The 21,263-nt window shown below is 37.2% G+C and overlaps 3 protein-coding genes across 4 annotated transcripts; 1 reads left to right on the top strand and 2 right to left on the bottom strand.

Annotated features, from left to right (window-relative positions):
• Positions 1–1,162: 1,162 nt before the first annotated feature.
• On the top strand, positions 1,163–10,693 carry LOC113723694 (probable CoA ligase CCL12). Its single transcript, XM_027246675.2, has 14 exons — positions 1,163–1,623; positions 3,390–3,519; positions 3,629–3,888; positions 4,676–4,877; positions 5,372–5,412; positions 6,236–6,364; positions 6,513–6,586; positions 6,692–6,912; positions 7,101–7,195; positions 7,275–7,491; positions 7,740–7,865; positions 8,582–8,680; positions 9,059–9,265; positions 10,388–10,693. Exons 1-14 carry the CDS (start codon positions 1,331–1,333, stop codon positions 10,499–10,501), a joined length of 2,208 nt encoding a protein of 735 aa, XP_027102476.2. The 5' UTR covers positions 1,163–1,330; the 3' UTR covers positions 10,502–10,693.
• A 451-nt stretch (positions 10,694–11,144) lies between these two features.
• LOC113690012 (putative disease resistance protein RGA3) lies at positions 11,145–16,596 on the bottom strand. Of its 2 annotated transcripts, XM_072075707.1 has the most exons (5): positions 16,459–16,596; positions 13,964–15,959; positions 13,090–13,279; positions 12,607–12,793; positions 11,945–12,491 (listed from the first exon to the last, which is right to left on the bottom strand). In XM_072075707.1, the coding sequence occupies exon 2, from the start codon at positions 15,889–15,891 to the stop codon at positions 13,972–13,974; it is 1,920 nt and encodes a 639-aa protein (XP_071931808.1). In that variant the 5' UTR covers positions 15,892–15,959; positions 16,459–16,596; the 3' UTR covers positions 11,945–12,491; positions 12,607–12,793; positions 13,090–13,279; positions 13,964–13,971. The 2 variants fall into 2 exon arrangements, with proteins under 2 accessions (XP_071931777.1, XP_071931808.1); XM_072075676.1 differs by lacking the exon at positions 16,459–16,596 and having other exon boundaries at positions 11,145–12,491; positions 13,964–16,350.
• LOC113723691 (putative disease resistance protein RGA3) lies at positions 16,494–17,720 on the bottom strand. Its single transcript, XM_027246672.1, has one exon. It carries the CDS (start codon positions 17,718–17,720, stop codon positions 16,494–16,496), a length of 1,227 nt encoding a protein of 408 aa, XP_027102473.1.
• Positions 17,721–21,263: the final 3,543 nt, after the last annotated feature.

Here is a 21,263-nt window from a genome sequence, read left to right on the forward strand (position 1 = left end):
TTAAGGAGTTGAGTATTTTTGAATTTGAATTCGACTCAAACTCGATGAGTTTTGATTGGAGTTGTTCGCGAGTGGTTTGACGTATATGCAGCTCTAGTGTGCTGATTATCTTTGAGTAATATCATTGCATCGAGATTAAGTGGTGGTAGATTATTTGAATTTCAAGTAGATCATCTGATACAAGACTTTTACTCTACCTACACCAGCGTGCAAGCTCGCCAACCTACTACTTAGCCATATATTTATGGTGTTAACCCACTTTCTCTAGAGGAGTTGGTCATCACATGTCTTGTGCGTGTGAAAAGTTAAGGATTCAAACCTTACCTCCTATAAAAAAAGTTACAACTTAATGTGGTTTCGCTTAAATCTATTATGATCTGATGGTGATTCACTCTCCGTCGATTCTCCGTGACCTGATGGATCATCTCCTAATATATGTTAGAGTACAAATAGGTGTCCCTGATGGATCATCTCCTAATATATGTTAGAGTACAAATAGGTGTAGATGGTAATAATAAACATATATATATATATATATATATATATATATATATGCGGTGTTTGGTGTGCTATGCTAGATTTTTTTTGCCAACCTCCTACTTAGCCGTATATTTACGGTGTTTGGTGTGTGATATGCTAGACTTTTTGCTTGTACTTTTGCCATTAGCCGTATATTTATGGTGTTTTGGTGCGTGATATGCTAGACTTTTTGCTTGTACTTTTGCCACGTAATATGTTACTACGTGAAACTTATCAAATGATGCATCAAAAATTGTCCGCATGGTTATTGGTTGATATTGTAGTCACTTGTAGTTATTTTTTTCATCATCTATTTATCAAGTGTTTCATTTTACCCTTCTCATTCCAAAATGTTGAATACAAAAACATTTTAAAACCAAATTCATTCCTATAATCCTCGAATTACTCGAGTAAACATAAGCTAGATTACTGATGATGGGCAATTCACTAGTATGCAGAATTGACCACAAAACAGAGAATCTGAATTGGTCGTTGTGCCATATGCATCACATGGATGCTTCACCTACCTTTTTAGTTTAGTAACTGACTCTTACCTGTCATTCTCAATTCTACCATCTCTACGGACCGACAGGATTGGGAGCAGGCTATGTTTGTCTTATATTTTTGGTAAGTAGTATCAAGAAGCAAGAGCTAAGTAGTAAGCACCACTGGTACAGCAAATTTTTAGTGTCTGTTTTAAGCTTTTGATTATGGACAAGTCTATTTATAGCTCCACTTCTTTTGTTTATGTGCTTTGGGGACTGTAGAGGAGAAATTGGCAGAGCCCAGATAGGGAAAGAAGGGGAGAGACATGGGGAAGAGCATTAGTGATGTGGGAGTGGAAGACTTGGTTGGAGCAGGCCTGTCAGTTGAGGAGGCAAAAGGGTTCCAAAGGCACCTCAAAGATTCGATTTTTAAGGTTAGCAGAAATAGTGATAATGGGGAGGAGCCGTTTGACCCCAAGGAACTATGGAGGGAGCTGACAGCCCAGAAATTGTTGAAACCATGGCATCCACATGCTCTTCATCAGCTCATTTACTATTCTGTTTATCATAACTATGATGAGTCCACCAATGGGCCTCCTATCTATTGGTTCCCTTCACTGTAAGCACTGTATTGATGATTCTTTTCAAGTCTTGGTTGATTTTTACGATTTTGATTGGGTCTGACAGTTTGGAATTCTGAAGCTTTTCTGCTTCTTCTTCTTTTTTTCTTTTTTGGGAATTTATAAAAGATTAATGCAGTTGAAAAGTTTGAATCTTGTGACATTGTATTAGTATGGGAGTTCTGAGGGACTATGCTGTCAGGTGATAAGAAAGTCAAGACTTTACCAAACAAAAAGAAATGCAAGTCAGACTTTCAATGTTGATTCTCGTGTTCAAAAATTTAGATACCATTTTGTTGTTATAAAGCGTCCAACTCTTTTAAAATAGAAATGTGAATTTCAAGGTTTCGATCTTGAAGTTTTTGCTTTTGTGACAGACAGTAAAGTTCTTTTAGGACGTATACAAGTTGAAACTAATGAAATTCATTTCAGGGCCTGGGGGTTATTAAGGCATGGATAGATTTTTCTTCCATTCACTGCAACAGAAATCGTAAGAACTTTTTCCTTTGAAAAATCAAACTGCCCTTTAGGCATAATTTTGGTCAATGCATTGAGAGAAGCAGAAATTGAACAATTTTTCAGAACCAAGAGAGCAATTTTGTTGCAATTTTCACTTGATGATTGTACATGAGCAGGCAACCAGAATCTGCTTTCTGCAGTTTGATGAAAGGCTTGCATATGTATTTCGCTTTAGTATCCATAAATGTCATGTTTTCTTGCATAAATAAATGATGTAGACTGACCATTTGATATGAACTCGGAACTGAGATATGGATATATTCTGAGTTGTAAATTACACACATATGCATGATTAGACAATAATTAGGCAGATATGGAAAATTTTTGTGTCTAAAATGCAAATGCAGGGCATGAGTGTTGGACATATTAACCAACAAGAAAACTCTTCTCTAGTTGTTGATATGGTGCAGCTTATATTTAGCTCAAATTTATAAAGGCCCTTACACCCTTTTTAGGTTCATTTAACTGCTTGAGGATGGGAGCCTAGCTGGTGGAGACCATAAACTTTTGCTTGTATTAACTTTAAAATTTCAATGTGTGAACCGAACTTTCAGTGTCTTCAAACCTCAATTTCAATATTGTCTCTTGCTGTAGTAGGTCTAATGGTTGTTGCTTCCGTCTTGCCATTGTTTGGCAAGTGTTTTTATGTAGATTTGCCATGGGTAACATAAGGTAGAAAGAAAAAGAAAAAGCAAGGAAAAGGATCTTTTGGACATTTAAGCGGAAACTCCTTCGGAGATCTGAATTCATGTCTTTCCTAGTGCTGGTGTCTTAACACTTTGCATTTGTAGTCCTGTAAAGAATTATATTACATGGTATGACAATGAAGGCAACCGTACAGCTTGTCAATAGTTGGCTGATAACAATGATCTTCATGTTTGAGCGTGTATTGGTTCGTTTTTTCTGATCTCCCTGATGCAAGTTGGTTAATCTTGTTTTCTTGATGATCTTGTGGGATGAATTGATCAAAGGTGTAAAGCAACTTTAAGAAATCACAGGCCTAATTAATTCTATGGACTAAGCGCATGTTAACCTTACTTGTCCTAGTAATCAAAATGTGGTATCAAAATGGTTTAAAGCATGAAGTTAGGCCAGAAACATGAAAATTGATTGACCTCTTAATGTCTATTCTACATGAATACTTCAATTCCTAACCAGACACCAGGACTTTGATAATGAAGATCTAGTCAATTGATGTTTATTTCTTCCCAGCATTAGGTTGATTCCAGCATAATCTTCATGTTAGGTACCAGTCTAAAAATACAAATTTGGGACGCCTAATGGAAACTCATTGTCCAAAGCTTCTGGGAGCACTATACAAGGACCCAATTGCAAGTTTTAGACAATTTCATAGATTCTCCGTTGAGCAGCCTGAGGCATGTACTCAATTATTACTATTGTAATCTTTTGTAATTTATGAAAATTATATTTACTGTTTAATCCAATTTTTCTTTGTTGCTGAACAACTTTTTGTTGCTTTTACAGGTTTACTGGTCAATTGTTCTGGACCATCTCTCAATTAAATTTCTTAAAGCTCCAGATTGCATCCTTGATACTTCAGACAAATCAAAACATGGGGGAAAATGGTTTCCAGGTTCAGTGTTGAATATTGCCGAGTGTTGCTTGATTCCAAGCAGTTGTCCAAAGAAGGAAGATGACAGTTTAGCTATAATATGGAGAAATGAAGGATGTGATGACTTAGATGTTAGTCAGATGACACTAAGAGAGCTTCGAGAACTAGTAATGTGAGCTCTCACTTTGAATACTCGGCTCCATGAACATACTTGTATTGAGATTTACTAGTCATTACTTCAGAAGTCGTTTTCTTTGGTGGTCACCATGTAATTTGTAAAAGCTGGCTCAGTTGGCCTTATGGTGGGGCTAGGGTTACCCTATGAGATTTTCTATGCTGTGAAAGCATGGTATCAGTGCTCTAGGGCTTGATTTCCCAAGCTGTCAGTGCTTCTTCTGTACAAAATCGAAGCCCCTCCTGGCCACTCACAAGCCTACAGCATGTAGAATTGGGAATCAGTGAACTGATACAGTCCTGCTAATTAGGCGACAATGTTTCCAGTCTAGCTTCAGGAGCTTGATCCTTACAAGCTGCATCTAACAATTTTCTACAGAGTAACAACCCAAAAACAACAGTTTCATCTAGTATTTTATTGTTGTTGTTGTTGTTCCTTTTTTTCCTTTCTTAATATTTATCCTCTGCTAGTGTGCTTCACTAAGATACAATCCTTTGAAAAGTATTTACCAGGGCCAACAAAGATCTCCTTAGGAACATGGTATGTTTATAGAGTGTCCTCCTTACTTACCTTAGGTCCAAGATGTTAAGTCTTTGTTTCTTTCCCACTAGTAATGGGAATTGGTTTCCCTAGAGTGCCAGAGGATAACAAAGTTTCTTCAGATAAATAACCACTTCATTCTTTTGTTCATACAAGCATCTTGTTTGCTAGGCTCATGTTTTCTGTTGTTTATTGAAATCATCCTTCTCTGTCTATTCCTTTTCTCACACCAAGTTTTCCATAGGTTAGTGGCAAATGTGCTGGCTGCAAAATTCTCAAAGGGAGATGCGATTGCAATTGACATGCCAATGACAGCCACTGCTGTTATTATATATCTAGCAATTGTGCTTGCAGGTTTGGTTGTTGTCTCAATTGCTGACAGCTTTGCAGCACAGGAGATCGCAACCCGGTTACGTGTGTCTAAAGCAAGGGCTGTATTTACTCAGGTAGTTCAATATAATCTGTACAAGTCTTATTTACTTTTAAATTACAAAACTGGTATTGAACTTGTGTACAAATATCTCATGTTTAGCTTTATGCGTTTGGTTGATGTGCCTGTAGTTCACAGTAAATCTTAATGGTGAGGTATTCTTTAGTTCGAGCGCTATGAACTCCAAAAATCTCATCCAATCTTTAAGGTGAAAATGTTTCCTTCTTTAGTGTATTCTGATGTTGCACATGATTCCTATTTGAAAATTATATTCTGGCATGGTAGATTCTTTTCCTCCAAGTTATTACAATTTCGGGCACCAACAGTTGCGAAGAAAATATAACTGTAGTCCAATAATGTATAAGAATGCACTGTTTGGACCAATCCTTTAATCTGCTACTGATTTGGTTTACTTCTGACTGGCTGGTTGCAAGATTAATTTGTTTGATTTGTCTGTTTAAGGCAGTTTTTAGTGGTTGGAATTGCTTCTAAACTATTGAGAAAATTCAGGATTTTATTCTACGAGGGGGTCGAAAAGTTCCTTTATACAGGTAATGATTTGCTTCTCATCTTGGATTGGGTCATATTACTTAGTAGCAAAGCTCTTACTAGTTCACTCAATAACTTAACAATAGTGTTTTTGCTCACTATCTGGATTTCTTTATCAGAGTTCTATTGTCTGTTATCATCTGTAAGCATCATGGACAGTGATCGGTACTTTGACCTGGAATTTATTTTGTAAAATTGGACTATATCATGTATCATCAGTATTTAGGAGCATTGAACCTCCTATTAGAACAAACTGAGACTGAGAGAGATAGAGAGTCCAAAAGAAAAGAAAAGCAAGGGAAGAAAGGGAAGAACCAAATAAACAGTGGAGACAACAAGTAATAACTCAGAGACTAAAGGATTTCAGTGAACAATAATGTGTTACCATACAAGTCACTGTGTTTCCTGATCATGTAGCTCCTTTGATTCAGGAATTTAGAGCAGTGCTAATTTTCATTGCACTGTTTGAATGCCTTCAGTTTCCAGGACATCTCATGCATATGCTAACTATTTTTTCATTCTGCTTTCTTATTGGTTTTCCTTGCATCACATAATTGGTTTAGAAGTACTTGGCTTTAAGACTTTGATTAATCTGAAAGCCAAGCACAATTTTCAATCTATTGATCTAAACAAAATCCATGAAGAGAAAAGTCTATTCATTAAACACAGAGAATTTAAGGAAGATGTCCTTCGATTAGTGCAGTGGGGGGTTAACAATGATGGAAGATCTAACAAGATAATGGAATCCTAAGGAAAGATGTTGTTCAAAATTTGATGGTTCCTAGTCTCTACAATGGTTATTTGTGATCAGATTTGTTTTTGCAGTCGAGTGGTGGAAGCTGCTCCTTATGAAGCTATTGTAATTCCTGCATCTGGAAAGGAGTTAGCTGTCCAGTTAAGATGCCAAGATTTGTCTTGGAATGATTTTCTTTCTAGTGTGTGTATCCTTCCAAGGTAATACTGATACTGTTCTCTGAAATTGCTTTTTCTTTTAAAACATGTATTGATTCACTAAGAAAGGTACAAGTATAACTTTTAAAAATGTATAAATCTCTTCCAATTTACTGAATATGTAATTTTGAAACATTTTCCATTCTGGCAGTTCAAATTACTTCACACCAGCTTATCAACCTATAGACTCTGTCACAAATATCCTATTTTCATCAGGAACCACAGGTTAAAAAGTTATTTTTGATGGCTGCTTATACCTCCACTTTATTATATTTTTATTTTATCATGATTTTCTACATGTTTTTGTGTTTATGCTATGTTGTTCAATAGGAGAACCAAAAGCTATTCCATGGACCCAGCATTCTCCCATTAGGTGTGCTGCTGATACATGGGCACATATTGACGTTCAAGAGGGAGATGTTTTCTGCTGGCCTACAAATTTAGGTTGGGTGATGGGGCCAATATTGCTTTATTCATGCTTTCTGTCTGGCGGAACACTTGCTCTATATCATGGTTCTCCTTTAGGCCGTGGTTTTGGGAAATTCATTCAGGTGATTGCCACAGATTCCTGTGTCAGTTAAGAGTAAAATCATTTCTCCTTGAAATGAGGAGAATTGTTATTTGATCCTTATAATGAACATGCTACGCACATTGGTCCTTACAAATGCCATTACTGCTAACATGAATATCCTACCAATCCCCTACCTCTTGCCTCTTTCCAATTTATGTGCTTTATTAGGATGCAGGAGTAACTGTATTGGGTACTGTTCCAAGCTTAGTTAAGACTTGGAAGAGTACAGGGTGTATGAATGGCCTAAATTGGACAAAGATAAGGTATTTGTCTGTGACATTTATATTTCAACCGGTTCTAATGGTTTGTCAATAAAGTACAAGAGTTTATAATGTTGTGCAGGACTTTTGCTACCACTGGAGAAGCTTCAAACATAGATGATGACCTTTGGCTTTCTTCAAAGGCTTACTACAGTCCCATTGTTGAATGCTGTGGAGGCACAGAGCTTGCATCATCATATATCCAAGGAAACCCTTTACAACCACAAGCATTTGCAGCATTTAGCTCTGCATCAATGTCCACAAGTTTTGTCATCCTGAATGAAAATGGGCTTCCTTATGTAAGCACTTTGACTGGTGTCTACCAGGCTTCAGTATTATTTATTGCAATAGAATTGCTGCAGCAAATACTTTTGAGTTCTGCAATCATTTATGAAGAGTTGGCTTATTTTCTGTTCAATAGGCTGTATTGCCAGTGACTTGTTGTTGCTGTTTCTTTGTGCCTTTTACAGTAGTATCACTTGAACAATTTTAGTAGACCTTTCAATTAAGATCGACTGATGCTTAATATCTAGTTTTCATGGTACAGCCAGATGATCAAGCATGCGTTGGTGAAGTGGGTTTATTTCCTCACTACATGGGAGCAACTAATAGATTGTTGAATGCTGATCATGAGGAGGTGTATTTCAAGGGCATGCCATCATACAAAGGAATGGTATGCTGTTGTTTGACTTGAATTACTTCCTTTTTTAGGTTTTATATAAAGTTGGATTACCTGTTTATATAGCAATGCCTAGAAAATTCGCTTGAAAAGTCATTTCAACAATTCTCAACTTTACACACATTATCATGGACTATAAAACAAGCTGCAGCAAAATGATTTCCAGCCTTTGAGCCTATGTAGTTGCTTTCTTTAGCTGCTGTTCCTATCGTGTTTGCAATCCTTGAGATTTGGCCTCATTAGCTGTGCACAAGTGTCAGTGGAGCTACCAGGATTAAAACAGTGCACTGGTTAAAGGAACAGAAAGTATGTGGTTGGAGTTCCCATGCTTGTAAACTTGGGCATAAATTCATGATTGCATTGTTTTTGTGAATGATTTCAAGGCCTCAAGCATCAGTTCACAGAATCCAAAATAACAGTGTGCCTAGGAGGAATCATGCTCTTTCTAACAATTTTTGTCTTGTTTATCCATTGATAGGTGAGACTTCCTTGGGAAGAATAATATGAGATACATAACAGTAGAAACAGCTGGTTCTCTGTAGGAAACAGCTATGCATCAAGACTATTAAATGCAAACCAATACTAAGAACCACTTCAAGTCTAGTCTTTCTCAATGGATGAGAGCTCTGGGATTTTATACTTTATAGAATTTCTGTGGATAAAATCGGGGTGGTCCTTTACTTCTTTTATAACTTAATTTCTATTCTCAGCAACTTAGGCGACATGGTGACATCATCAAACGCACTATTGGAGGGTTTCTCATTGTACAAGGCCGGGCTGATGATACCATGAATCTGGGGGGGATAAAGGTATATCTCTATCATACTGCAGATACAGTCTCTTTACCTGCGCTATCTTTCTGTCTGTCTACAGTTTTATCTTTTTTGTTTTGGAGATTGCTGCTCTAGTTAATTCGAAAAACACCGAGAGCTATTACCCTTTTCTTATTTTGTAGCTTGCCTTTTTACCTATGTTTTACTGAGAAAACTGATTGTATTCGTATAGAGTCCAGGATGGAAGATTTCTACCTAAAATTTTCTTTTGAGACATAACTTCTTGAGTTGGAAATGGATTTAATTTTCTTCTCTAATATAATAGAATGGCTGGCCTTGAGCTATTATTGGTTTTCTGCAAGTCAGTACTTTGTTAGTTTGCTACTTATTTATTTATTTTTATTTCCTGTGCAGACTAGTTCAGTTGAGATTGAGCGTGTATGTAACCAGGCTCATGATGGTATCTTGGAAACTGCCGCAGTCAGCACTCCACCGCCGAATGGTGGCCCAGAGCTGTTGGCTGTATTTGTTGTGCTAAAGGAAGGAATCCGTGCTGACCCTGATTTGCTGACGATGAAATTCTCAAGAGCCATACAGAGCAACCTCAACCCTTTATTTAAGGTTTGCCAATGCCCCTGAAAATGCAGTGATTGTCTTGTTTTCATATTCGATTACTTTAATTCTTGGGGTGCTAATCCGTGCAGCACCTAACCATTGGAGTATACATGCTAGACAAGGACTAATGTAGAGTTTACAAAGAAAATCACAAAGAACCTTAGTCACAGCAATGACTTTTCTTATTTTTCCCCCCTTTCTACGAACAAAGAATCTGAATCCATTCCATGTCAGCGATGGGGTTAGTTCGATGTTCTGACTTCTCCAAACCCCTGAAATTGAAATGAATGACAACCTTGGGATAGGTACCTAAAGTTTGTATAACCTTTACCATGACACTGGAGAAACATATTCCTAGGATATTGAGTCTAGTGCAGTTTGAAGTGGATGCCATGTAAATAACATATTGCATGCTTGCCTGTCCCAAAGTAGTTTGTTCAAGATCCGGTGTAGATAGAGGGTGTCTTTTTTTTTTGCCGGAAACAATAGACCCTACATTTTGTTCTATACTATGGGGGAGGGGAGAGGGGGGGGACCTAAAGAGGCCTAGAGAGAAACCGGAGGGGACTAAACCACCTACTGGCCCAAATAAGTGCACTATGCACTCGTCCGGTAGCCACTTGAAGTGGCCTGCCACATTTAGTGGCAAATGGTGGGAGGCAGGGTTTGAAACCCTGACCTCCCACCCCACAGAGGATAGGTAGTATTATTCTGGCCCACTTTACTGCTGAACTTATAACTTAATTGCTATAGATAATTTTCCATACCAAGTGCCAGTAATACTCAGTACTTGGTGATCATGAATCTTGTTGAACAACACACTATATGGAAGTTTTACAAGTCAAGTTATACTTTAGCATCATCTCCCTTGGCCAGTCAAACTTATATCGGACAAAGGATTTTAATGTTTCTGTGCAAGAGCAGATGTGCTACTGTGAAGTGCATTAAATTTGTGCGCCGCAAGAAAACATTCGGTAGCAGTTGGATGAGATGGGATACTCAATCTATTCTCTAATCTTCTCTTTTTCTTCCCTGTTGAAAGTGAACCAGAGTCACTGATAAAGTCACATTGCACTAAGTTTGGTTTGATTGGTATAGGTGTCTGATTTCTGTTCTAACTTAATGTAGGTAAGTTTTGTGAAGATTGTCCCTGAGTTTCCTCGAACGGCATCAAATAAGCTTTTAAGAAGAGTTTTAAGAGATCAGTTGAAGCAGGAGCTTAACATACGGAGCAAGATCTGAACATGGGATTGATGTTTCCAAAACTTTGTGCAATAATTACTTTATTTCCTATTCCTGACAGGACTACGTGCAATAAGATCATTGAGTGGTTAGTTTCTATGTTTTCCATCATAGCAAAGAACTGTTGATATTGTGATCATGGGGTCATATAAAGAAATTGGTTTTGTTATAAAGAAGTTAAATTTACTCGAACTATTAGTACAACCTAGTTCTGCATCTATAGTGATAATATACTGTGTTGCAGAATTTGTACACTTTTTTTTTTTTTTAATCCCCTCTGCTTTTCAGCTTGGTTAAAGCAAGTGTAAAACCAAAACGCATCAGAAAAAGAAAGTAAACTGGTCCTTCGTTGCTGGTAAAAGTCCCTGCGGGCTATCATTTTGTTAAGCAGGTTTAGTAGGCCAATTGGGAGTTTAGTTGGAGATGGAGCTTCTATTAGAGGGACAGAAGTCTACCACAAAGAAGCTTTGCAAACTTTCAAGGAATTCGCGTCTACCTATATGCATTACATGCATACTGGACAGAAGTCTGATCTGAAATTCATCTGATCAACCAAGATATATAACCAAATGTAGTCATGTATAAAACTGGACTGACTTCATTGACAATACAAAACAATTATTTATAGCCGTCAAAAAAAATATTTACGGCTGTTGAAAAAAAATTATTTACAACCGTCTCATGTCTCAATGTCAATACATCAAGTTATGAACAAATTACTATATCAACAATCCGAACTTCCTACCTACTTGGGACTGTACAATTCAGAGGAAAATACTACTCTACATTAGTCCAAGAATTCAGAGAGGAAAATGCTACCCTACATTAATTGACAATCACCCTTTCTTCTGCTTTTCCAAATCAAAAATATGCTTCCTCCAAGAATTCCTCCCTCATGCGCAACCTGAGCTGTTCTAAAGGGTTCACAATGTTGCCATTCTTCAGGACTCTCAGCACCATGACAGGTTGATACCCGCAGCGGTCGTAGACAGGAGAACATTCGCTTAACATCTCGAGTTCCTTGAGAATCATCAGATTTTCCTCGAGTTCAAGCTCTGCTTTCCTTTTCATTGTCTCCAAAGTAACCCTGGCAGCTTCCCTTTGTTGACCATGGAATTGAAGTCCATCTTTTGGTTTTAGCATATGTTAGGTATATGGCAGTTATCTAGGGAGAAATAGCTATATTTATATTGGTTTCAAATCGTGGAATGCTATGATATGTAAATGTTTGACATGGTTAACTTTTGTGGTTTGACATATTATGGTTGCCTACTAATGATAATTTGTAAAATTTTGGTTGATATTTTCCTTGCATACTTTTATATTTTGATTGGGTGGAGTGTCTATACAGATGATATGGTCACTTTCTTATCACTAAAATTGCTGGGCTTAAAAAAGCTAAATGGTGAAATTAGAAATTAATATGTTATAGTGATACGGCTGTTGTCAGGAAAAATGACCTTGTATTGTCATTAAAATTTTAAGCAAGTTTCAATGCATGACTTTTCTTGACAATTGAAACTTTAGTCACAAAGTTCAGGGTCTTTCCCGACAAAGGCTCATCAAGACTATGAGGTCTTTCCCTAACGACCAAATCATCACGATTACCTTTCCTGATGATGCATCACAGAAAATGACACTTTTCTTGATGAGAATTTCACTAGTTGTCGGGAAAACCTTTTGCTGACGGCGTATGAGTGACCAATATTCCCTGACAATATTGACGTCACGAAAACCTTTCCTGACAAAATATGTAACTTTTCTTGACAAAAATTGTTGTCACTAGAAATTTTTTTTTTTGGTTGTAGTGTAACTTCTTTCCATCAAACCTTCTCACCTCTGGAACTAAAGTATCACCACATCCAGTTTTCTTCAAGCAAGTCTTGTACCTTGATAGCTCTCCATTACCAGCTACCATGCTCCCCTCCAATTCTTCCCCATCCATGCTACTTTCTACAAGCTTGGCACAAGCCACTCTATTTTCAGCATGCTACAAGAAGAAAAGGCTCAATATTTGATTTATTTTGTTAAACACTTCCAAAAAACAGATAAAAAAAGAAAAGCCATTGAAACAGGCAAATAGACTTGCAGTCAACATTTTTTACCTTCATTTCCACATTCCGAGAATTGTATAGCACTCTGGTGGGCAAAATCACAGATAACTACCTTCCATCTTCAAAACTTGATTGATAAGTGAAAACAACTTCTCCCTCTTGACATTCTCATAAGAACAACACGAGAACCTTGGTGTTCTTTGTCCAAAAAGCATGATCTCTACTTCCTAAACAAATTCTGGAAAAAAAAAAATCATAATATTACGTCACAATGCTACTTCAGTTATGACATTAAGTAGAAGCATGAGCCACGGAAAGGTTTGGTCTGGTAACTAGTGCAACAATTTATCACTCAAAATCCTAAAGAGTCAACAAATTAAGCCAAATTCCATTGATTAAGCCATAAAGAAAATACACTAGTGTAGATACCACCCTGCATTTGGCACAATTACATGACTCAAACATACTTGCAAACTTGGACCAATTCCCTTGTACTTCTAGTAAGTTGGGTGGAGACACTTCCAAACCACTTACCTCCTCATCTTTCTTCAAAAACGATTGGAAACCATTGCTTGATGCTGCAGTTGGAGAATGTGAAAAGTGCAATAAGATGCTTTAGAGGTTCCAGGCTGACTGTGCCTTGAGCACGCTTTTGAGCCTTCCATTGCTTGCAGGCAAATGTTTCAGCACTGTCATTGCTTGCTGCTTCACCGACACTTGTTGCCTGCAAGGCCATAATATTATCAATCCAATTCACAAAATAGAAAAAGAGCACCCTAGTTATAGTGTCTGAACTTTAAAAATTTCCAAAGATGATAAAAATTTATAGTTTTAACGGCACCCTAGTTCCTCTGCAAACAATTTCAACTCGATCGACATTGAGCTAATTTTATGGCAATCATAACGCAGAGCCCTACGGAAGAGATAATAGTGAAGATTAAGAACATATCCATCCATTAAATGCTAGCGGTAACAAAAAAAAATTGTAATGTTCTCCCAAATTGCTATTTCATTGGTTTTAAGGTTGTTTGGAAATATCAGTGACAGGAAAAAATAAGAACATACCCCATTGAAGCTGAATGGTTACGCTTGCAATGTTAGTGAATTTCATGGACAAATAGTCAGTACCAAGTTCACATGTAGTAGTGAATTTTACCATGCTCATTAATCCTTTGGATGGTTTAGAAAAGCAGATGAAATCCACAATTTTATTGTCTTTCAATTTGCTCGTAACTCTAATTTGTTAATGGCAAGAATTAGCTTAAAAATTGAATGAGAAAGTAATCTTCGCCAGAAGAAGTAGAGGAATAGATATTTATGGAGAGAAAGAGTGAGGGACAAATACGGGTAGAATAAGATGATCCAATAATGAGAAGCAGTTAATTAAAATTTTGAGATGAAATCTTACCGGATGGCTCAGAAATACCGAAAATCAATTTTACGCTCCGGAATATCAGAGATCTTGGGCCACTCGGAGCCGCTTTGAGGAGTGCATCTTCGATTTAATAGAGGACAAAACCAAATTTCCAGACGTCTTAATTTGAGGCGTTCCATGGCGGCCATGGAGGGTAAGTATTCAAGCTTTGGGCAACCCGATAGGATTAGGTCTTCAAGAGATGCAAAATTCCCAAGCCATTCTGGTAAGGCTTCGATTGCTCCGAAGTCACCTAGAGACAGTGATGTGATGGTAGTCAAGCATTGAAGCTGATGTGGCAGAGACTTCATGTCGGGCATTCCACATAAAGACACGCACCGGAGTGTTGATGAAGATGCTAACCCAGCCCAATCAAATTTGATTACAGAGTCATCTGTAAAGGGACCAATCTGCACTTCCCTTAAGCTGGTAAGATAGCCAAATCCACTAGGCATCTCAGCAATCAAGTTGGGACAGTCGAATAATTTGAAGCTCGCGAGAGAAGGGGTTCGTCGCAAATCAAGGGGAAAGGAGACCAGACTGTGCCAATTGTACAAATTCAGCTCTCGGAGAGACGTACATGACTCGAACATCTCCACTGGCAATGTTGTTAATTCATGGCACCCATAGGTAAGAAGCATCTCGAGAGACTTAAGGAGGCTTTTCTGTCCTGTATTATGATTTGGATATCCAAATGAATTGATTCTCGGGCAGTCACCTACAGTCAAGCACCGTAAAGCTTGAAATTGATAGAGATCATCTGGCAACTCCCGTAAATTCTCACAATAATGGACTGCCAAACTCTCAAGACAAGCGGCGCAACTCATTCCTCTTAATGTTATTATATTAGGGCAACGAAACAATCTTACATCCTGAAGAATTGGAAAGAGGCAGAGTCGCTCAAGCATGTCAGTGGGTAGACTGTCACAGCCCTCAATCCTCAAGCTGCTCTCTGGTCGTTTCACTAATTCTAGAGACTCGATGCTTTGTAGACCACCCCTTAAATAAAGGGAAGAAAGTGTGGTTATATTGCTCAAAACCTTTTCCGCCACCAAAACGTGGCAATTCCATTTGATTTCCAATACATCAAGACTTGGGAAACGACTTGGAGTTGGAATGGTGGTCAGCTTGGGGCAATCGCTAATATACAACTTTTCCAGCACAGGAAACACATCCATCACACGTACTTCACCTGCGTTTGACATCATTTCGGGTGCGTCCTTCCACTCTTCCAAAATTTTCATGCTTTCAAGAGAGAGAATTTTGAGGGATGGAAAGAATGTTTGTCTGCTAATAGTGTCTGAACCTCCTGATCCGCCATCCTCCTCAGCACTTGCACTGTAGAATGAAAGCCCAATGCTTGTTGTGTTGTCCAATCTAGTCAGATAGAGGCACTTGAGGAACGGCAGCTGTCCAAGTGCAGGGAGTTTTCTGCATCTTGTGCAATCCTCCACCCGCAACTCCACCAGTGATGTCAATGTCAAATTCATGAACCATTGTGGGAACTGATCACCCATGAACTTCAAAATTTGTAACTCTTTTAAATTTGGGTGAGGCTGGAGACCTTCCAACACATCTTCATCACATTTATCACTTTTCCGATCCCTATTGCCCCACTCAAACACCAACCGATACATATTTGGCTTTTTAGATAGGTTCGCTAGTTCAGCATCATCTTTGCCATTTACTAATTCAAGATTTCTGATCTCCAAGGTGCCTTTAAGATCTTGCAAGGTTCCAAGTTCTTGGATACCACGACCTTCCTCTTGATGACCTATGTTAAAGAACTCTAATGTTTGAAGACAAGTCAATCGTCCAATCCTGGATGGCATTTGGATTTTGCGCCCTGCATGATCATAATAGTGAAGATGTCTCAAGCTAATCAAATTGCTCATCTTCTTTGGCAAACCTTCTTCAAGCATGTTAATTCTCAGTGTTTGCAAACTATAAAGTTTGCAAAGAGATTTTGGCACAGTTGTAATCCTAGAACCTGAAATGTCAAGTAAGTGTAAATGTATTAGTTTGCCAATGGAGTTCGGCAACTTTTTGGCATCTGCTCCAAACAATTTTAGGACATGCAAGTATTTGAACTTTGATAACATATCATCAGCTATGCCACCCTCCAGAAATAATGTGCGAAGTGATTCTGATTTTTTTTCATTGATGGTTTCTACCGCCAGGTAACGGTCCCCATTGCTGCTGTTACGATTCAAAATTGATTTTGCAAAATCATGCACAAGATCATGCATTTTATATGATGTTTTCCACTCCTTTTTTACTTCTTCCAATAAGGAAGTTTGCAGCAAAGTTTTCAGATACTTATATCCTCTTTTCTCCATTCTTTCATTTTGGGAATCCGGTTGAAGAAAGCCTTCAGCCATCCAAAGCTCAACTAGTGGATCTTGTTCCAATTCAGTATCTTGATCAAAAATTGAGCAATATGCAAAACATTTCTTAACCGGTGCAGGTGAGAGATGATCAAAACTCACCTTAATTATTTGCTCGATCCCACCCTGATCTCCATTCAAGAGACTCTCCTCCAAAATAGATAGCCACTCCTCTTTTCTCTTTTAGATAACAATCCTCCAATTAGCTTTGCTGAGAGAGGTAGACCGTCACATCTTCTTAAAACTTGCTCCCTTATGTCTTCCAATTCTTTTGGTACTTCTTCCCCTACAGTTGCCCATTTTTTCATGATAGACCAGCAATCATTATTGCATAGCTTTCTCAGCTCATGGCGAGTAAAATTGATCTGCGGATGTCTAGACAGAATAATTGCCACTTCTTGCAGACGAGTGGTAACAAGACACCAGCTCCCTTTCTTGGTATTGAGTCCCGCCAAAGTGCTGAAAAAGTCATTCAACAATACTTCTTGATCATTCCACAAATCATCAAGAACAAGGAAATATCTTTTTTCCTTGAGTTCATGCTGAATTTTTTTAACTATTTCCTCCCTAGGATCCCCTTCGGTCTCTCTATCTGTTAACGATTTTAGAATCATTTTGAAGACCACCTCGATTTCATCTACTTTTTTAGCCACAGAAACCCACATTGTTTGGTCAAAATGTCCAGCAATTTGTTCATTTTTGTAAACGGCTTTAGCCAGAGTTGTTTTTCCTAAACCACCCATGCCAGTTATGGGAATAACTGAAATAACACTTTCAGATTCGGTCAACAACTTCTTAACTATTTCTGATTCATCCTCGTCTCTTCCTAGGACATCTCTTCGCACAATAGTAGAGTCAGTCTGTCGGCTTGTTGGGGCTCCAGCAGCAATAGTAGGGAATGCTTCTTCAACTCGGCGCTTGTAGGCCAGTCCCAAACCTTCGGCATCCCGATGGATCCTCTCAAGGTTCGTGTTGATCTCCCTGATCGTTGAAGCCAACCTCGAACGAAAACGGACTGTATTAAAGAATGAAAAGCAGAGGAATACCTTCTTTTTCATGAGTTGATTTTGATACTTCACCTTCTGACGAAGATTTTCATAGTTGAGCTCGTCCAGCACATTGTCAGCTTTGAAAACCTCTTCTTCCAGTTGCTTGAGCCAATTTTGCACCCCAACAAGCTTCGGATCGTGGCTATGCATTTCCTCATCAGCACCGGCCAAGAAGCCTCGGATCATTTCAGCAGATCTGTTGAGTCTCTCCAGCTCCTGTGGAAATTCACGAACCAGACTAACCTGATCAGCGGCAAGGGAAACAACCGTCTGCAGTGCAACCCGAATAGTAGCACTAACAGCAGCATCAGCCATTTTTTTTTCTCGCTTGGGATTGGAATTAGGATGAAAGTGTTGTGATATCGATGATGGTGATGGGGGGATGCTTTCTGTGATGAGACAAGGAAGGAATGGTTCAACTTTAGCAGCTAAGAGCAAAATCTGTGGAGGCTAATTAAAACTTGCAACTTGCCCGGCTTCAACTTCTTCCACTTTTTGCAATTTGCCCGGCTTCACCTTGCAAAGCTGCACTCTAAAGACGTCACTTAGAAAGTTTTACCGCTTTACTGTGACAATTTGTAGCATGTGTTAGCCAGCTTCGGCTCTCTCATTCCTCCTTGTTACAATGCAGTAAAAGAGCAGGTACTAATAGGCCTGTCAACGGGTCGGGTCTAGACCCGGATCCGTGAAATTATTGCGGGTATGGGTAGGGATTTAATTCCGTTTCCCGGATCCGGATCCGGATCCGTTTTGTCAAACAAAAAAACGGGTCGGATACGGAATATAGTATTCCGGCCCGTATTAGACCCGGATCCGGATATAAATGAATTAATAATTTAAAAAATATATATTTATCAATATAATTTGATTAGGGTGATGTATTTTAATAAAGTTAATTTGATTTCTTTTCTTATTTGATTTTTTCTTTGCATTAGTTAGAAATTAGTTTACAAGTATATTTTTTTCTCATTTTTATTAGAAATTATAAAATTTGATAAATTTGTTCGGGTAGACCCGGATCCGGATCCGGATCCGGAACGTAGAATAAAAGACCCGTCAGGTAAACGGGTCGGGTCCGGGTCCGGAATAATGAATTCCGGCCCGGACCCGACCCGTTGACAGCCCTAGGTACTAATATAAAATTGGCTTAACTTCTAACTCATCATCTTGTAGTTTCTCTCTTATCCGTTTTCTTTTTAACTCCTTCCGAATCCAATTAAAAATGTCATAGTTTTGAATTTTAAAATGTCTCAAAATATTTATCATTTTATTAAACTCAAATTTACTTTTGATCTCTTTTTTTCAAGGTTTTTTTCCCATGTTTATCAATATTTGGCATTAAATTTAAATTTAGATTTTGAATTTTTGAGAACAATTTTAGATACAAATCTACTAACATCACCGTCAAGTTACTTACTATCCTTAAAAAAATTTGAATCCCGAAATACGACAAATAATTTGGAGCAGAGGGAGTATTATTTTAATTTCCATCAGTTGTGCTTGTATACTCAAATATAATGATGATTTCTTAATTGAATTTTGGTACTTTGTATTGCACTTTGTTATTTTAAAATTAAAACACATATTGCTTTTTTACCATTAAAAACTTTGGAAAGGTTTTTTACTTTCATAATAGATTAGTGCAAAATCATCACTGATTATTTTCCCCACAAACTCAATAGTGCAAAATAGTCCTGTTGATTATAAATATATATATATATGTGTGTGTGTGTGTGTGTGTGTGTGTGTGTGTGTGTGTGTATGTATAAAAGATAATAAACAAAAAGGATTAATCACTAGAGGGAAAATTTTGTACAAAAGAACAATTGCTAACTTCTAATGATATAAATACACACCAATCTATATCTATATGTATTGAAGAAGGGGTTTTTAGCAGAGACCCTCTCAATAGCTTCCAAACTTTTCATTCTTTTTTCTAGATTTTTGTATTTGTTTTAATACATAAAAAGTAGTGGATTATAACCAACCTTATCACCAATCAAATTTAAATTTAAAATATTCCCACTATCTCTTAACTCATTCTACAACCACTCCTACAAATCCTCTGATCATCATCCTACGTTTTCCCCCACATTTTCTCCCACGTTCCCTACCACATTTCCTCCCACATTTCCCACTCCAATTAAGAGTCCTCCAATTTAAGAATTTCGCCCCAATTAAAACTCCTCCAAACATAGCATCCTTTTTCAATTTTCTTGCATACTCATTCGTATTTTTTGGTTAACCAAAACAAGAATCTATTATCTCTTTCATCTTTCTTGTGGTGTCAATCTTAGTCTTTAACTTAATTTCACCATGGAATATGTCCGCCTACAAGCATTTCAATAACAACTAAATTTCAAACTCGCACGATTGCAAAAGAGGAAACATTTGCTTAAGAAACGAACCGTACACCGCAACGATTCCATGTACCAGTTGGAAAAGCTTCAACAAATTTGCGCTGACGAAAGAGAAATTTCAAATCAAATTCGAAGGACAAAATCTAGGCTACGCCGATTGAAGCGTCATTCGCATCAAATTAAAAATTCCGGTACCGTGTATTCTTTAAATATTTGCATTTCCATTGTAATTTCAAATATTTTTTATTATTTTCGATTATTTCCAATACTAAAATATGTCTATAATTTGTTTTCAACCCTTATACTGATCGACTTAATTAACTCGATCAGTTAGTTCCCCCCACCCTCTCCCTCAGTTTCTTCTTTATTTTTTGTTCTCTATTGATTTTGTAAATTTATTTTTTTTGAGCAATTATGGAAGAGATTATGTGCAAAGACTTCAACGGAAATCAACCTTCTTGCGTAGAATTGGAAGTATATTCTTGCCGGCTAAATTTTGCAGGTCAGTCCCCTCTGGCCCTCATTTTTGTCATGTTTTGCTTTTCTTTTAAGGTGATTTGGTCTTTTACTTTCTTTATTTTTTCTCCTTTTATTTTCTAGGCTGGCGGATGGTTTTGATTGCATACATGATCAAATTTGTAATAACCTGGAGAAGTAATTAACTTAAATCTTGAAAGGGCTTTAGTGCTATGCCTTGATTGATAAGGTATTGCTTGCTTATATAATTGCGGATGGTATAGGAACCTGATTGAGGGTTTTACTATTTTTAACATAAATTGTATATTATAAAAATTTGTTTGTTTGTATTATTAACATTTTTTTAATTATTTTTTATTGCACACTTATCACATTAAAAAGGTGTTATAATAGTTACTTTAAAAATTTTATTCCAAATAATCTACTATCTAATTATAAAATTTTCGTGAAATGATCGTGCATGAAATAAAAAATTTTTTTTTTTGATAATAATTAAAAAATGGTTTATAATTGGAGAAAAAAATTCAAATACTACTAATAACTAAGGAACTATACGCCCACTATTAAAATTGGATTAATTTTTAATTTCGTCAGAAATGCTTTTGGCAACAGTGTATAACCTATATCTTCTTTCATTCTTATTAGATTAAATATTTTCGAATACTTGCTTACATTCAGAGCATTAACATAGAAAATATGTTCTACGAGCTATGCAAAAATTGTGGACAACTATGTGAAGGTCATTTTTCAAAGACAGTGTGTATGCATTGTAATGACGTGGTTGACACTATTATTAGATAATTAATTTCATGTACATTTAATTTCAACATATTTTTATGTATTGTATATCTATATCTTATTTGTCAAATAGGTACAATGTTAACATACAAATCAGATATTCCAGTGGTAACATGCATCTTAATTTACAAGACAGACATGCACGATACGTATTTGGTTAAGATGCTTCTGATCTCAGAGAATTACAAAGGAAGGTAGAATTTGTTAATATATATTTATTTTT

The sequence above is a fragment of the Coffea arabica genome, chromosome 1c (assembly GCF_036785885.1).
Source record: "Coffea arabica cultivar ET-39 chromosome 1c, Coffea Arabica ET-39 HiFi, whole genome shotgun sequence".
NCBI lineage: Eukaryota > Viridiplantae > Streptophyta > Magnoliopsida > Gentianales > Rubiaceae > Coffea > Coffea arabica.

Excerpts from the sequence above, each read along its gene's own strand:
- LOC113723694 (XM_027246675.2), top strand. The coding sequence starts at position 1,331 with ATGGGGAAGAGCATTAGTGATGTGGGAGTGGAAGACTTGGTTGGAGCA. Across the intron at positions 3,520-3,628 it reads TCTCCGTTGAGCAGCCTGAG|GTTTACTGGTCAATTGTTCT; the intron begins GCATGTACTCAA and ends TTGCTTTTACAG. Across the intron at positions 8,681-9,058 it reads TGAATCTGGGGGGGATAAAG|ACTAGTTCAGTTGAGATTGA; the intron begins GTATATCTCTAT and ends TTTCCTGTGCAG.
- LOC113690012 (XM_072075676.1), bottom strand. The coding sequence starts at position 16,350 with ATGGCTGAAGGCTTTCTTCAACCGGATTCCCAAAATGAAAGAATGGAG.
- LOC113723691 (XM_027246672.1), bottom strand. The coding sequence starts at position 17,720 with ATGGCTGATGCTGCTGTTAGTGCTACTATTCGGGTTGCACTGCAGACG.